The sequence below is a fragment of the Haplochromis burtoni genome, unplaced genomic scaffold (assembly GCF_018398535.1).
Source record: "Haplochromis burtoni strain Fernald_Lab_line unplaced genomic scaffold, NCSU_Asbu1 Contig_29, whole genome shotgun sequence".
Lineage (NCBI taxonomy): Eukaryota > Metazoa > Chordata > Actinopteri > Cichliformes > Cichlidae > Haplochromis > Haplochromis burtoni.
The window spans coordinates 1594177-1612168 of record NW_024582390.1 but is presented as its reverse complement, the minus strand read 5'-3'; the positions used below and the strand labels follow the sequence as shown (position 1 = coordinate 1612168).

The 17992-nt window shown below is 42.9% G+C and overlaps 1 protein-coding gene across 2 annotated transcripts in view; it reads right to left on the bottom strand.

Annotated features, from left to right (window-relative positions):
• Positions 1-17992, bottom strand: part of myo10l3 (myosin X, like 3) — a 58785-nt gene that overhangs the window by 5814 nt on the left and 34979 nt on the right. Inside the window, exons 16-33 of one of the 2 annotated variants that reach the window (XM_014332389.2) lie at positions 14693-14761; positions 13298-13380; positions 13095-13203; positions 12218-12298; positions 10330-10454; positions 10097-10211; positions 7283-7389; positions 5265-5702; positions 4585-4615; positions 3673-4482; positions 2731-2854; positions 2187-2430; positions 1970-2065; positions 1688-1781; positions 1351-1406; positions 1069-1211; positions 371-565; positions 28-185 (exon numbers count right to left, since the gene is read on the bottom strand). In XM_014332389.2, the coding sequence (XP_014187875.1) occupies positions 28-185; positions 371-565; positions 1069-1211; positions 1351-1406; positions 1688-1781; positions 1970-2065; positions 2187-2430; positions 2731-2854; positions 3673-4482; positions 4585-4615; positions 5265-5702; positions 7283-7389; positions 10097-10211; positions 10330-10454; positions 12218-12298; positions 13095-13203; positions 13298-13380; positions 14693-14761 (3078 nt within the window). The remainder of the gene's footprint in view (positions 1-27; positions 186-370; positions 566-1068; positions 1212-1350; positions 1407-1687; positions 1782-1969; positions 2066-2186; positions 2431-2730; positions 2855-3672; positions 4483-4584; positions 4616-5264; positions 5703-7282; positions 7390-10096; positions 10212-10329; positions 10455-12217; positions 12299-13094; positions 13204-13297; positions 13381-14692; positions 14762-17992) is intronic. The other variant, XM_014332390.2, reaches the window with a different exon arrangement.

The window sequence follows — 17992 nt, the reverse complement described above, 5'->3', positions numbered from 1 at the left end:
GTCAAAATGGGGGAAAACAGTGAATACCTTGATGTCTCTGATGAGTTGCTGTGTTGGAGTTTCAATGGGAACTTTGCTGTCTATGGCAGCCTGTATGGCATTCGCCCACCTCATGGCTTCATTCAGCATTTTGGTGTAAAGCCGATAAGAGTGTTTACGCCCATGGATGATTATATTCCAGTAACCTGGGTGAGAAGGAAAGATAATCATGCACAAGACAACAAAGTTTCAGTAAATAAACCATAAAGGCTAAATTGTGCACATTGGGGTTTATATATTTTCTTAAGTGTTAAAGCTTAGGACCCAAGGATAACTTATGTTTCTATAAGCATTAATTTATTAAGATGACACTGAAGTAAGTTTAACTGACCAGTGTCCTTGAAGACTTTCTCATCTGGCTGCACCACGGAGCAGAGGCTGTTGAGGACCAGTGTTCCCAGTTTGGAAGCACTACGCTCCGACGACTTGTAATAGTCCAGAGAGTTAGTGGTGAGAACAAACCAGCGCTTCTTCAGCTTCAGAGAAGTGCTTTTGGCTCCAGACTTCATCTCTTTATGGAGCCAGCCTGTGGGGGTAAAATAAGAAATGACGGCTGAGTTGTAATACCTTCAATATTCTGTCCACCAGACAATCACGTAGCGCACAGCTGTTAAACCAGCACATATAAGATGGCCAACAGGACTGATCTTCCATCGGTGAAGCACAACACATCAGAGCCTGCCATTGTCCAGGTCACAACCTCCTCAGACCAAAACAACCAGCATACAGTTTGAGACGCAGCAGAGTGGGCAGTTTGATCATACACACAACACACTTCCATAGTCAAACTGATGGCAAATAACAAAGGAGGACCACCTAAAAAAATGTGATAAAAGTGTAATATATATTACAATAAGATGTGCAGTCTCTCTGTATATTTAAATTTTCATATTTCTACTTTTTTACTGGGGGTCTTGTGACTTTAGCTTTGACTCTAAGCTCTGCACATGTGGATGTGTACAAATGGCAAATAAAGAGCTTATCTTATCTTATTTAGATAGATTAAATCCAATATCAAAATCCTCTTACCTCTGACTATAAATTCCTGTCCATCAACCCTAGAGTCTCCCTTAGATTTTTGCAGCAGGCCTATCCAGTGGTGCATCTCCTCGGGCGTGTCTGTGTTGCAGTGGATCACTCTGTTAGCCGTGATGATCACAAACGAGTTTGGTCTGGGAAAGAAAACATAGCAAAATTGGGTTTTTTTGTCCTTGTTTTTGTTACTCATGTATCTGCTGTGGGACCACAGGCCAGGGTTTTAATACATATATGCAATCAGGCAGGTGTTGGGGAAAATTGCTCATTTCTTACCTGTCTGGGTTGTCTGACGCACAAACAGAATCAATCAAGCCAACATCTAATGTGCCCTGGACAGGGAAAAATGGTGTTAATGGCAATAATTGTCAAAAAATGTGTCATTACTACAGGAGTATAATCATCTTTATATAAAAATATATGTTTTTAAATCTAGCAATCTTTTAGGACCAAAGAAATGGATGGTGGTATGTGCACTTTTCTTCTTCAGTTTAGATTACTATATAACCCAGAACTGGACTGCTATGCGATTCAATTTCATGCTTCTTCACTGTTGCAGAAATACGGAGTTGAGGCTGGGGCCCAGGCAGGAGAGAGGTAAAACAGCACTAACCACTGCATTCTTTGGGTTGGCCTGTTCGTGGTGCATCTCCATGAGCTGCTCCGGACTGGCGCTGTGGACCCGACTCAGCACATTAAACCAACCGCTAAATGGGTCAGAGGGAGTTCAAAAAGCAAAAGTCAGCAAAAGTGTAATTGAAAATGACACCGTGAACTTCCACTGGCAACCACAAGGGGGAACTTTATTTCTACACATCAATTTTAGAGGTGAAAGGAAAACACTATTTACAAAATAGCTGCAGTTTGTTCTGAGAAATCTGTGGATGTGATGTACCTGGCATCTTCAGGAGACTCTGCGTAGATGTGGTACGTCCTCTCCTCAGTTACGATATTCAGTGCATTTTCCTTCTCGTGATTGTCCACTATTTCCCTGCACAAACAAAAAGAATAAACCATTACTGCATGTGGCTATGTTTGTTTCAAGCTGGTAACAATGAGTTCAATCAAAGCTAAAAAATAAACAAATCAAAAAACAGGGAACTGAGTCTTACTTGGCTGCACGGATGTCGATGGTGCCTTTCAGCTTCTCTTCGCTGTCATTCTCGAAATACATGAGCTTCGACTCGCGCAGAACGAACCAGCGCATCTTCCAGTTGCGCCGAGACAAAGTCGACATTCCTCCTCCTTTCTTGTAAAGCCAGCCAGATTTGAGGGAGTCCTGCTTTGCGCGGAACCACATGAAAGTTTCGTCTTTCAGGACGCACCAGCGACGGCGCCACGGGATCATCAAACCACCTGAGAGGTGAGAAAAGGATGATAATTTATTTTGTTTACTGTGAAATCTCTCTACGACAGATGGAGATCGCACAACTTTGTGCACACAGAAAGATGCATCCCAAAAACACAACGCATAAAAAGCTCCCTCAGTGAGTTAAACTTCACAGCCCTGACATAAACCTGAAAACATCAGCGGAAAACAAATGCGTAAAATACAAAAAGAGCCTTCAAGAAAACTCACAAAATGGACATTAAAGGTGCACAAAGACAATGGGCATGCCTGCTGGTCAGTGTCGTGTTTTTATTAGGTCTACTCACTCTTCATGTAGAGGTAGCCATGGAAATATGGAGGCCCGGTGCCGTTCAGCAGATTCACTCTGCCATTACAAACTTCTTCATCTGTGTCAACATATCCATCATTGTCCTCATCGCTGTCAATGAACTGCAAAAAAAAGACAGCAGCATTTGAATAGATTAGACAGACTTTTAAACTGAAATCTTAAAGTAATAATTACTTCAAAAAAATCCACAAAGGCAGAAATTTATAGCAACAATTTAAGTTAATTTCGTTTTTTAATTTTTCTGATGGTGAAGTCGAGCTGTTATTTTGCACTTTAAGGGCCTAAAATCTGTCTGACTTTATAGCCACGGTGCTGCCAATCTCCTTTAAACTTGGCTCACACACATCCACCCACACAAACACACACGTGCCATTACATGCACCCATCCTTCTTCCCCTTTGACATTTTGCTGATCTCACAGTGTTGGGTCGCTGAGTGCAGATTCACATGCTTGTCAGCAGAGCCAAAACAAACATTTTCAGCATTGCTGCTCAGCGATTCTTAAACAAGCCTTTTGATAAGACGCAGCCTTGCAGAAATGCATTTTCTAACCGACTTTAAGACAATCTCTCTTGAGGCAACACGAGGAAGTATAATAAGCGCTGAGGAAATCTAGGTGGGTTTCGGTGTACTGGAGAACAATGGCTTAAGTTAGACCGGATATGGAAACAGAAAATTCAGTGACCCCATGTTTTTGAAAACTCTGTGAGCAAAAATTTAAAAGATTTTAACAAACAATCCAATTTCTCCAGAGGGGATTTCCCGTCTTGGCTAGATTTACTGATTTACTTTCTTCTTCCACTGGACCTCAGAGTTCGTGCCAAATGTCTAGCTATTTAAAAGTGAAACTCTGCACATTTTCCAGTTAAAACAACTCCACAGAATTTAACAGCCATGACTTTTTGTTGTTATTTCTCACCGAGTCCGAGCTGCCTCTGAAGGAGTCCAGGCTGTTCTGAGTGCATGAGGATTTTCGCAGCACCTCCTCATCTGTGATATGGCCATCGTTAGTGCTAGCACCTGAACTCCCATGGGCCTCCTCAAACTCTTCCTGGTCATAGTCTGACTCTACGTCTGGCAGGTTCGTGTGAGTTGGCTCTTCATTTACAGGCTCAAAGTCTGAGGCCCTCTGGCGTGGCCGCTTTTCTCCATTAGTAACCAGTGGAGGAGGTGGAGGGATTTGGGAGTCTGTGAGGACAGGGGCATGACTCAGTCCATTGGGGGTATCTTGGCTTAGCTTTCCTGCTGCAGGGGAGGCTGATGAGGAGGAGACCACTAATCCTCCTGCAAAGGCAGGCGGAGGAGGGGGAATACTTTGGAATACTTCCTTATCAAGAGGAACTGCAGCTGGAGGTGGGAAGTCAGGCAAAGCGATGCGCTCATCCTCCGCGTGGAAACCCTCATCTACCTCCTCTTCAGCTAGAGGTGCGGTAGATTCAGCTGGGTCGTGGAGGTTCTCCTCGCTCGAGAGGGATGGCTCCAAACCACCAAAGTCCAGCAGTTCCAAGAATTCCGTAGCCACACGAGAAGCCTCCTTTTCCAGTCTGTAGATCTCGGCATCCCTCATCTGACGCAGCTCCTCACGTGAGACGTCCCCAAGAAGCGACACGCTGTCTTCCTGCTGCTTGTGCAGACGCTCGATCTCCCTCTCGAGCCGCAGGATCTCCTCCATCTGACGGCTCTCCTCCTCAGACGTGTGGCTGTTGGACAGAGTCTGGGACAGCTCCTTCTATCGACCACACAAGTAAAGAAAGTGCAGAATTGTGTTATTTATGTGAATGCATTCATGGGCATTCTTTATTTTTGACATTGGAAGACAAACTGAAATTACCTTTTGACAAGCACCGTTCATGAGTGAGTTCCTAAAAATAAAATATGAATACGTTAGTCATGAAATGAAGAAAGAAAATGACTTGACAGATGACTTGGCTACTCCTGGAAATTCCTGACGAATCACAAAATTTAGCATTTTTCTATTCCAGTAACAGTTAAAGCTGTTATTTCAGGCGCTGTTTTGTGTGTTAATGCATACATAGATCTGCACATCTGTTTCTGAGCCACATTATTCTTGTGAGTCTCATGAGTACTACATCGCTTAACATCAGAATCTCCGCGTAGCTCCTGACTATATGTTGCCTCTCAATTCTCCCTGTTTAGCGTGGTGTAGGCGGCATGAGATGTTGACAGATTAACCTGCACTTGACCCCGCGATGACAGCCTTTCCCTGCTTTTTCACAACCACTGGGAAAAAGCCGGAGCTTAAAAAAGCGTCTGTCCAGAGCCAATCGCAATGGTCGCTCTACGCGTGAACCAACCAAACCCATCTGAACTCTCGACCTTAATTGTGATGGCACATCTGTAAAGTTTCGGGGGAGACATAAATGCCTGCTAAAGGGCTCAAAACTGCCCTTGTGGCCGATTCTCCAAAAGATGGTGTCACCTGCACCACCTGCACCAGCTGCCATCACAACATACCCATACACAGACTGCGGTAAACACAGGGCATTGTACCTTGTCTTTTCCCCGTTTTCTGCTAATTTCTGCTTTTCCTCTTTCTCCTTAATCAGTCTTTGCTCCTCCTTCTTCATCAACTCCTCCTCCTCTGCCCTCCTCTTCAGCTCCTCTTCGGCTAGTTTCCGTTTCTCCTCCTCCTCCTTCTTCCTCCTCTCCTCCTCTTCCTCCTGCTTCCTCCTCTCCTCCATCCTCTTCTTCTCCTCCTCTACTCGCCTCCGCTCCTCTTCCTCTTCTCTCCTCCTCCTCTCCTCCTCCTCTCGCTTCTGCTTCTCCTCCTTGAGCTGTCGATACAGGGCTCGGGCCAGCTGGCCTCTGTGATGTTTCTGCAGGACAATGGCAGCCAAGCGCAGGCGCAGAAAGACGCGTCTCCAAAAGTGAGCGCGGTAGTTCTTCTGGATGGTGACGATGCTGGACAGAGCCCTCTTATACTGTTTCCTGAGGACGAAATCAAAAATTGACATTCATAATCGGCATAAAAATCTTAATCCAGCTTCACTGAGGATCATTGTGCCTCGCCACAAACATATTTGTAAAGCTGGACAGCCCTACATGGCCTCCTCCTAACGCCTGCTGCTATTCTCTGTTCAAACAAACACACTGGTAAAAAAGCCAGTTGTGAACTGTGCAATGTTTAGAGTCTGACGAGCTTGTGCTCTTCCATTGTGGTGGTGTGGGCTGCTCTGTTTAGCCCTCTGACTAAGCCCCATCACCCACACACAATACATGCATTGAAAACACACACATATAAACACGCACAAATACACGTGACTTTCTCAGGACCACACACACTGCTCCGACTCTCTGACCCTTAGTCCGACCTAGCCTCCACGGTAATCACTTCATGGCCTTTATCAGGTCTCAGGATGGACCCTGACTGAAGATAAAGTTACACGTAATAATACAAAGGCTTTACTTGTGTATTTGGGGAACTTTTCAAAGCTCTTCTTTAGTATGAATGTCTCTAAGGGGAAGCAAACCCAGAACCTGAATGCTGTCATCAGTCCCATTATAGTCTCCCAGTGGAGCCTTTCAGAGGACTGTATGTAACGTTATACTGTATATGGCAGCACGCAGGTGGAGTACGGCTAGATGCCCCTGGGTGTCTACGAATGCAGCTTCTTAAACCACCATGGTGATGGATGTTCTGCCAGTCAGCCGGAGTGGACAGGCGAAGAACTTGTTGCTTAGGCTGAAGACAGATTTACATAGATTTGCTTAAGAAGAAGTGCACTTCTGATAGTGTAGGAATAAATGACATCTCTGTTATGCTCAGAAAACTGTCTTTTTCAGAGCAGTCTAATTATCATGAACATCATTAGAGATGTAGTAATTCAGGGATAGCCATTTATAACTTGAAAGATGACGGTTTTGGCCTTTTTTTCCTTGAAAGGGTGTTGAAATCATGCAATTCCTCATCTTTGAAGCTACAGGACAGCGGCACAAGTGGGTTAATACTTCATTAGATTGCAGGGAATCATCGGGATGTTGTGTAATTTCAATGAAAGCCAGCGCACTCTTAACCATGTGTCCTCCCTTTGATAGGAATCTTTTCTTTCATCAGACTTTTAAAATAAATGTTCATCTTAAAGAAATAAACGTAAAAAGATCTAAAGATAGTACTAAAGTGACCAGAAAAATTCACACTGTTTGGGCTATTCTGCAGTCTCAGTTCATCAGTTTATGAGTTTACCTTCCAATCTACAAGGCTTTCTAAGGTAGAAACTTTAAAACAGTGCACGTACACGGTTCTGCATGCCCGAAAACGGCTTCCTATCTACAATTTCAACACTGTGGTAATCGCTGGCCATCGCCAAGTCAGCAAGGTTTAAGCCCACTTAACACACATCCACACACAGGTGCACATACAGAGGTAAACAAATGTGCAAATTATTCCACAAATGCACTTAATCCCCCCCCCCGCGCGCTCCTATACGTGTACTACAAAACAAACACTGACAACTGTCTCTGCCACTCAATCATCCATCTCCCCCCCACCTCCACACTCCACCACTCACCTTGCCACATAGCTCAGGATGTGGGCGCGGATCACCATGCCGGCCCTGCACCGCACCTCTTCCCTTTCCTTCTCCAGCCTTTGCTCCAGGGCCTCCTTCAAGAACACCTGCGGGAAGAGCAGCGCCACGGCCGACAAGGAGTGACACAGACACAGAGAGACACAGAGAAGGAGGTTGAGGGAGAGAGGGGGAAAAAATGGGATGGGTTAGTTCCTCTTCTTCTTGGTAAGGCTGTAAAAGAGGGCCCACAGAGATGTAAAGGGCCCCTGTTGTCTGCTGGCAGAACCCCGTGCCCACTGCAGAGGAAGCTGTGGTGCAGCTGAGGCTAGCAGGCTAGCTGCCCTCCCTGTCTGCAGAACAGAGCAGAAGGGAAAACTGGCACTGAGACTGCAGTGTTGCTGCTACTGCTACTGCTGCTGCAGCGCCTCATTGTGTTCAAGCGTCCTTCCTGAGCATTTCCCTTCTGCTGCTACCGCTGCGTTGGTAGTTCGACTGACGTGCACAGGCAGAAAGGCACAGAGAGGGAGGGGAGAGGTAGGGAGAGAGGAGTGATGAAAGGATGAGGGGGAGGGATGGTGGCTGGTGTCCAGATAGAAAGTCACACCCCTCTTTGCTCATATGAAGGAAAGAGAAAGAGTTTAGTTAACCCTTCCCTCACTACTGGAGTTTTCTCGCAACCTTGTCTTTGTATGGCTTTTGACAGCTCGAAAGTCACACTCGACTTAAATGAACATGCCTGCATGAAACATAATCAGATTTTCACTGTACGAATATGCTGCGAGGCTGGGAACAGCAGCCAGCTTAGACACGGCAGTATCTGTCGCTCAACTGGGTGATCGAGGGAAGATCCTTGCTCGTATGCGTATTTGTGCCCCAGATGTTGCGCTAATCAAAGGATCCCACAGCTGCAGCCCTGCCTGCCTGTCTCGGTAAAGTCTGTGAGAGGAGGAAACTTCCCCTTCATCCACATCCTTCCCTCGTCTGTAAAACAAATGGCTCACAAACACACATACACAATCCATGCAACATCACCAAAGCCCCTAATTCTGGGTACACGCTTCCTCTGCACACAATCAGCACATACATAATTACACGCAGATTGTTTCTCCAAAGGAAATGTAGCCCCCTTCTCCGTTTCAGTCTCTTTCCCACAGCCCACACTACATTAACCTAAACCCCAAAATATTGCCCTGCCATGCACAAAATGAAAAGTAATCAGCCGCACTATGTCTTTTTGGGTTTTGCTTTGAGAAACTAGCCTTTTTTCCCCCTTCGCCCTCGATGTGTAGATAAGCTTTGCAGAGCAAAGAAGTGAGCAGCGGCAGCCAGAGGTCAAAGGGCTGATCACAGAAGGGAAGCTTTACCCGCACGGTGACTTCGGGGATGTATACTGTGTGCATGTGCAAGAAATTTAATATAGATTGGCATGTGCACATTAGTGGTTATAGACCAATTCAAAAGGAACCAAATGTGGCTCGCATCAATTATTTTCTGTCTTGATGTACAGCATGCCATGTGTGCAGCTGACACTATTCATAGTCTGCCAGCCAAATTGGGTATTACAACAAAAGTGTCCAAAAAGAAACCAACAAATCCGAAATGTCTCAGTGATTTTTACAGCCACGCAGGAACCACAACTTAAAGCAGGAAGTCGAATGTGGATTTAGCCGATTTTGAAAGAGCTCCACAAAAACTGCTTTATTTGTATCCTTTCTTGTCGCAGTACTGACGCGTTCATGCTGAGTATTAACACAGGTTTTACTGTCCAGTTCAAAAAAGTCATTAAAGGTTAATCATTCAGTGATAGCATGGAAAAAAGGGGCAGTCTGTTGACGGTGGCGGTGGGGGGATTGATGATTGTTGGAAAATGAGAGCAGAAAAGGAAGGACGGCCATTGATATGCTATGCTGCCAACAATCATATCTGTTATAAGTTTTCTAAGATGAAGCATGATGTGTAACTTTCTACAAAGCTCTGCTTGACTGCAACATTTCACCAGCGCCGTCCGCCTCGAAATCACACTGCTTGCAGTTTAGTTTATTAAATCAGCAACTCAGTCGGTGTCGAGGCTAGCGCTCTGCTAGCTACAATAAGTTCGCCTCAGGATTACTGTAAGCCCCTCAGTTACAGTTACAGTAACAGTGTCAGGGTTTTTAGGAGCGGCCGAGTAACTCTGCGGTTGTCAACAAGTGAGCCGTAGATTGACCACAACCGGTCAGAAAAATCTTTGTGACATGAGTCACAGCAACTGTGGTACACATTAACAGCTCGGGAAAGACAGCAGCTCGACTTCTTGGGAAAGATTCGCTCCCAGATAATTACTGAGTGAAGCCTTTCAGTGCACTGTTTCATCTTAAGGGAACTGCGTGTTTTTTTTTAAGTATCAAATGGCGATTTATTGTTTTTTGAGCATGCTATCAGAGCATGTAGCTGACAGAGGTGTGTACTGGAGAGTCATTCGAAAAAGAAAAACAGAGTGGCAGTTTATATAATCCGTCAGGCTGCCCAGTTGTGTCTGTGTGCATGCATTTGTACTGTATTTAATACACTGTGGGGCCTGAGATAAGGTGTGGGGGTTCCTATTTTGGTAACAAAAAGTTCATCTTCACAAGGTAAAACATTAAAATTCTTTCTGCATAATATTAGGTATATCAATTAAAATTTAGATTACTGGTAGGGGCAGGGTTGGCTTAGTGATTCTGGTTACTGAAAGATCTCAGGACATAAGTTAAAGTCAGTGCCACGTACTGCTAAGTGACATAAACAAGTCTGGGCATGTGTATAAGTGAGTCCATGTGTGAACGCGTGCTGCACCTTTGTCTTCCCCAGCTGCCACTCTTTCTTGTCTTTGTTGTGAAGTGTGAGAAGCTCTAAGCAACTCTCCTTCTCGTCCTCTGAGCGGATTTTGTTTGTCAGGATCATCTTATACCTGCAGAAAAAAAAAAGCATACAGCACAAATCTTCTTTCCTGATTTTTTAAAAATAGTTTTCGACTACAATATTTAGCCAATTATCTCAGTTTTATTGTGTGCACATATTTTTCCAACCTGCTATAGAAGTCCTTAAAGGTTCTCCGGACAGGGAATCCAGCCCTGCGAATCTTTACAGTTTCCAGCATCCCGGAGTACCTCAGCTGGTTCAGGACAACGTCAGGATCAAACTGGTTGGCCTTCTGTATTTGGTAAACAACAAAACATGTTTTTCATGTCAAATAATAACAGTAAGACATCAGTGTTTAGAATACTGATGCCATTTTTTTCCTGTTGTGTGTTCTATATATAACCTTCCTTATTGTAGGTAGTGCAAAATGTGTTGCAGCTAAAACCTGCAGGCACGCCTGGTCAAACAGTTTTACTGCTGAGTCGAGTTAAACTTGAACTAAAAAGTAAATTACCATGGGAAGGACTATCATTTTACATTAACAATCAGGTTACTAAAAGGAAAACGCACACCACCGGCGAGAGAAACCCGAACAGTGTTGAGCAAGACATAACCAGACGGAGTTGCCTTTTCTTTGAGGAATAATCAGCCTCATTGTTCACAGTTCTGTGTTACCAGTAATCCTCCGACCTACTTATCAAAAAGGATCTGTGATGTCTGCCGCCCTTCTACACAAGCTGCCTGATCACTGCTCTCCACACGAAGGCCATTTATCACCCAGAGGGCACAGAGTGCTGGATAAGCCCCACACGACCACAGCATTCCTCGATGTGTCAATCTAATTACAGGCTAATGCTACTACGCATGGAAACAGGCATACTTACAAAGGCACAGACACGCTTTGCATGTGCTCGTGCTCATAATCAAACACACACGTGAAAGGGCAGCCCTCCGCGCTCTGAACTCTGCTCTTTAACGGAGGATTTAGGCGGCTTGAAAAAGGTACGAAATGTTGACTTGCTTGAGTGAAAAACAAGCTGACCCTTGCCTCGGTGACATTTATCCTAAGAAAAGCAGGAGCATGGAAATCGCATAAATACATTCTTGGTGTGTGCGTGTCTGGATGCATTTGCATGCATGTAATCATGTCAGAGGATTGTGCATGCCATGCCATCATATTGTAGGATTAGCAGAGGCCCGGCTTGTTCCATCTTGACCAACCAAAGCTAGGTAAAGGAATACAAGACAGCCAATGAGAGCAGGGGACACATGAGACAGAAAGGCAGAAAAAAAGCAGATGGGTGAGGAAAAACAGACAACAGAGTAGTTTCCATCCAAGCAAGCAAGCAAGAAGCTGTGGAATGACGTATATGGAGTGGGAGGTAAAGAGTAGTGAAGGAAGGACAACCACGGCTCTGTGTACAATAATAACAGTAAGAAGGAGAATGTCCCTGGATTACACCACAATCATTCACAAGGAAAACAAAGAAGCTGATATAACTGACACTCCAACTATCTAATAAACCATAACACAGATTAAGAAGCAGCTTGCAGTTTTGTGGTAAAGAGCAGTAGGGGAGCACAGGAGTAGTAAATAAATACCCCGCTAGCTGGACCGCAAATACAGTTATGTGATCTTATCTTGGCATTCCACTGGTGCAGCCAGATCAGCAGAGCATTAGCCAAGCTGCTGCAGCTGGAGTGGCCAGTACTGACCTCTGACCTCTGGCAAAGAGGCTAAAGTGGTAGGAATGTGCTGGTACACAGCCCTTTTATTTGAGGAAGTACAATGAGCGCCTTTGCACCAACGTTTGTTACTTATGAACGCTTGTACTTGGAAAAAAAGAGAAATTACTTTTCAATACGGATCATTTAAATGACTTTGAGGCAAAGTGCGATCGCGATGTGGGAGGCATAAGAACATAAACACAACAAGACTAAATATTAACCCCAAGCAGTGAATAACACCGAGGAGGTTTACCTCCACAGGCGCTGACCTTGAGAGGAACTTTTTTTTTTCTTTTTTATGCGATGAATAAAAATGACGTGACTTACCTTGTCCATGTTAGGTTTGATGCAGCGTACAAAAAAGGGGTTGGAGGCACTTAGTGTGGCCATCAGGGAATGGAGAGAGTCCTGAAAAGCATCAAACACAAGAGCATATTACTGCTTGTTTGTTTTTTTAAGTCTGCCGAAAAATATAAACACTTGTCTCACTGTTCTGTACTTTGTCTGCTAAGTATAAGTGGGTTGTTATTAAGGTATTGGTGTAATAAGTAAAAGTACTGAGTAAATGTTCTTTGGTACTTCTCAACTCCCACATTTATCATAAGAGACACAAATGTATATATACAAAGCCACACTCCGAGGACCCCTGAACCTCACAGACTCCTGTAGGTTCATTTTCCTTCCTGCCTCAGACAGACTGTCTCCAGTAAGGCCTGGCCTGGCAGAGCTGAGTGTGATTGGCCCCTGGTTGGCCCCTCTCTGCCCAGCCATCAACCCTAATCCCCTGGCTTTGGGAACTGTAGGCCAGGGCAGCCTGCCAAATCCTTCTCCGCTCCTTCCCTCCACACTACAGTTAGAGCATGCTAAGCTGTCCTCCACTCCACCCCCTCCTCCACCCGCAGCCCAGCTCACAACAACATATTTCACACAGCCCATCACCCATCATCCACTGCAGATCAAGTACACATACGGCATTCTCCTCCCCATCTGTGTCTCCAGGATTTCAACCCTCCGTTCTGCATTTACGCCGCTGCACTTGCACTCACCATGCCAATATAAAAAGTGTAGTGTTAAGGGTTAAGTGATCACCACACACAACAGTATTTGGGAGACAACTGGCTCATTGTTAGTGTAATGACGCAATCACGGCGTCATGTGCATAGAACTGAGAGAGATATTTAGGTCTGAGGAGCTTCAGTCTCACCCTGAACTGCGAGCTGACGGTGGGCTTGCGTCGGGCCGTGCCCATTTTTAGGGTCTCATCTCCATTTCTGCTGCCAACACGCTCAAAGAGGTCGTAGATGAAGTCAAGCCTGCACAGACGAGTGCACGTGAATGTAAACACATGAGCTCAATCGCATAGGTGTGCATTCAGAATAAAAAAGGAAAAGAGCGTGCCCTACTCACCTGCTGTCTTTGAGAATGAACAAGATGTCATCTCTGAAGGTGTCTCGGTTCTTCTCCAGGATTCCACGCACATCGTAGAGCACCTGAGGAAATGAAAACCAAAAAGACTGAGCGTGTTTAGATTGAAGAACAGCATAGGAGACATAGGAGTTAGGATACAAAGAAATAAGATGAATACAGCTGTTTAAATGCACTGTGGATGGGAACAACTTATGACTTTTACCCCGTAACTTTAAAAATCAAAGTACACTTTTGCACTGCATGTCCTACGCTCACGAATGCGACACAAGTGATTTACAGCGACTATGAATATGCGTTTGAGGCTTGATGTAAATAAAGATCAGCGAGCAGGTGGCGGTGGGGGTGACTTGTCGAGCTCAGTCGAGGGCGTCACCTGTTGTGTCCCGTTCAGCTCCGCGGCATTCTTAAGCTCACCCTGATCCAGAGGGATACACTCAGAGTTTATGTTTGTTGCAGACACACTAATTACACTCCAGTGCAGATTTAATGGAATAATCTCATATAGGACGCTCTCTGCGTCACTCAATTTCAGGTTCGTTAACTCAGACAGTAAACCAGGGGTGGTCTCGTGATTCTAAAGCAAATTAGATTTGTCTGGAGGAATTACAGTTTAATGCAATATGTTTGCACACAGTAACAAACTGAATACATTTGGACTATCAATAAACACTTAAAGCTTAAATATCAGACATTAAGTTTTCTTGGACAACTTCCCGTCTGTTTTTCAAATTATCTGTCTTTCTCTGGCACCGAGCAGATTATCTAATCTGTGGGAAGATGCTACGATTTCCTCCAGAAAACTCAGCAACATTTCAAATAACAAACAGGGCTTTCAGGGAGGCGAGTATACTGTCTAGAGAGCGAACAACTGGCTGCCCTGGCAGCGCCTGTCTTCTCTGGACCAGGTCATTACCATAGCCATCCTTGCCAGGCTTGTGACTGAGCCACCCCACTTGCACTAAGGAGACCTTGTCCGAGGCAGGCTTCATAAAGCCATTCTTTATATGAAAGCGAATCTTTCTACTCTTGCTCCACATTACATCCACTGTCCCACTCAATCACTGCAATTGTTCCCCTGCCCTGGTGTCTTTTTGGCCTTTCCTACACTCACATCAGTAGTGACCTCCCTTATCTTGCAAAGCAAAGGGAGGAGAAGACGATCATAAAGCAGTTTCTCCTGACTCAGGGAAAAAGACGGCGGAGGAGGCATCAGGCATCAACATCCCGCAGCAGATTTTGGCCAGGAAGATCCCACTGTCCGTCCAACAGCTACCTCACTTCCCCGAAACTAACAATTGAGGGAGCAAAAAAAAAAAAAAGAAAAAAAAAAAGCTGGTGTCATGTGTGTATGTATGTGTAAATGTTGTTAAATACCTCTCCAGCGTAGTGCTTGATGCCAAACTGGTGATCAGTTACTCTTGGTTTGACATAGTACGGGTTTGTCTGGAGAGAAAGGACAAAGATACAGAAATTATCATGACATCCACTCATGTAGTTATAAAGAGATTAAGTAGAAGACACTGTGCGCTGGATTCACAGAGACAATAAAATGCCATGTGACAAGTTAAACATCAAATATAACATCAAAGCACATGAAACAAAATAAAACACATAAAATTAATACAAGGCCTAGTTATGAATAGCAGTTAAACAGTTACAGTTTAATCCTTTAAGGCAGGGTTCTCAAAAGCACCTAATTTTCATTAATGTGATTAATGTGACTGTTAAACAGTTAGGGTAATGTGGTATGGGGCGCCGTTTGTAAAGTGAAACATGCTGAAATTAACGGCAACATTTTTCCACATTTAGCTCAAAACAAGTCATTTTTTTTACAACATTTAGTAAAATATTTGTAACTTTTCATATTTAAAACAGAATTTTAAATGTTAAATCTAAATGTTAAATATTCAATCTAAATGTTAAATATTAAATCTAAATGTTAATATTCAATCTAAATGTCTAAATGTTAAATCTAAATCTTATATTTAAATCTAAATGTTAAATCTAAATATTAATTTAAATCTAAATCTTAAATGTTAAATCTAAATATTATATTTAAATCTAAATGTTAAATTTAAATCTAAATGTTAAATCTATATTATATTTAAATCTAAATGTTAAATCTAAATGCTAAATGTTAAATCTAAATGTTTAGGCTAACATGCAAATTTATTGCACGGATCAGCGGAAATACCAAAATAAAAGCTTTCCGAAAACCTCCGGTGCAAAAGTGTGCCGGTAGTGGTCAGACACGTTCTCACTCCCAAAGCGTAATAATTTTCGCTAGGTGACAAATTGTCAACATTTTATGCTTTCGGGTACCCAACACGTTCCTAAATTACGGCATCGGAAAAAGGAGAGCACATGAGAACCGTTTGGACTCAATCTACACATGTTCGTTCATTTTCTAAAAATCGTTTGGAAAACACTATTTTACGTCATTTAACTGCTAGTAAAGGTTAGGAATAAGGTTATAGTTAGATAAGGTTAGAGTTTAGGGCTGGAACGTCTATTATGGCGGGACCGTCATTCCACTGGAATTCAGCCATAACCCGACCATGAGAAAGCACGTCCGGCGATTTAGCTGAAAACATCGGAAGATCCGTTTTGTCGGCCATCCAAAGGTTTAGCAGTAGTGCACTCTTAGCAGCTGCAGTCTCCACTTCACAATCGCTGCAGCACATGTCCAGCAAAATCGCTGGACATGCTCGTAGGCAAGAAGTGAAGCAGCACATGGCGGGGAGAAGCGAGGAAGAGAACAGACACAATTTTGCACCGGAGGTTTTCGGGAAGCTTTTATTTTGGTATTTCCGTTGATCCGTACAATAAATTTGCATATTAGCCTAAACATTTAGGTTTAACATTTAACATTTAGCATTTAGATTTAACATTTAACATTTAGATTATTTAACATTTAGATTTAAATATAATATTTAGATTTAACATTTAGATTTAACATTTAACATTTAGATTTAATTTAACATTTAGATTTAACATTTAACATTTAGATTTAAATATAATATTTAGATTTAACATTTAACATTTATATTTAACATTTAGATTTAACATTTAACATTTAGATTTAAATATAATATTTAGATTTAATAACATTTAGATTTAAATATAATATTTAGATTTAATATTTAACATTTAGATTTAATATTTAACATTTGATGAAAAGTTACAAATATTTTGCTAAATGTTGTAAAAAATTACTCGAAAAAATATGTTTTTGTAAGGTTTTGCGCTAAATGTGGAAAAATGTTGCCGTTAATTTCAGCATGTTTCACTTTACAAACGGAACCCCATAATGTGGCGTGCACATGGTAACAGCTGAGTTTTACATCTGTGCTCAGACTACAGTACTTTGTGAATGCTTTGTGTTACTATGATACACCAAATATCCCCATAAAAGCATTCTCTTCTTCTATAAACCACTGAATTATGTCTCTAGCACAAATGGTAACAGAGTTATAGTCCTTTAAAAGCCATTGTAAAATTGCCCTTCTACCAGAACAGTGGTTAAAAAAAGATAAAATTACCACCTTCCATTGAAACCATTGCCAATGAGGCTTCAGCGAATAGTCGGTGAATAAACGGAAACGCCAGATGAATCTCTCAGGTCTTTTTTTGCTATTTCTTAATTATTTTTCTTAATGATACTGTTCATCTGCTATTGGTAGTGATTTTTTTCTAGGTCCTCCACCATTAGCACAAGATATGCTAGTTGCTAACAGTATTTAATTAGGGCAACAATGAGCTATTAGCCAAGCGGCTAACAGCTCTTTGTTGATCCCAAAATTCTATTTCGGGGCACGAGCCTGTCAAACTGTACTATGTGTTGTCAATTTTTTGTACCTTCGAATTAAGAATTGGAAACACATGTGCTTTTTATGACAGTTGTGGTACAGTTTTTTAAATTGCTTCCTTGCTAGTTGTCTGTTATGTGTAAACACAACACTTTTTCTTTCCTGAGTTAGGTAGGTTTTTTTTCTTCTTAAATGATTCATAGGTCAGTTTGGACTGAAAATGAGTAAAAAGCAGCCAGTGTCCAAAGAAAACTTCGAATGACCTTCAGAAAGCCTGGAGAACTATTGCTCAAGACCACTTAAAAAATACACGAAAGTCTGGGTGCGTCGAAGCAAAATACAAAGAAATGAAGGGTAGGTCACGAGACTTTTCACAGTACTGTATATAATGAGTTTCTATCTATTGTGCTGAAGATACTAGAACCCGAGTTTACAAACTAATTAATAAACAAATTTATCAAAAAAATACAACGTACACGTTTACATGTGTTGATTCATTTACGCTGTTTGCAACTTCCTTACATGATGTGATACAAACATCTTCTGCTCTGATCGCGACCTTAAAACGTAACACACGGATCCGCACCCAAGCAAACACCTCAGGGCGAGGTCATGCGGTTCTTAAGTCTCGCTCTGTATCGTTCTTGTTTTTTCCGTCAGCCATAGAAAACTCTTTTCTCCTGCACACAATGCTGGTCAGACCCAGAGAATGGCTGATCACATTTCAGTATTATTGTGTTCATGTGCCGGAGCGCCCGGGGGTGTGTACGAGTGCTGCTCAGACATTCAATGCAACAGGCGATTCATCAGCCAGGCCAGAGGTTTAACTCTTTGAGGCTGTCTGAGCTGGTGGGCGGTGAAGGCA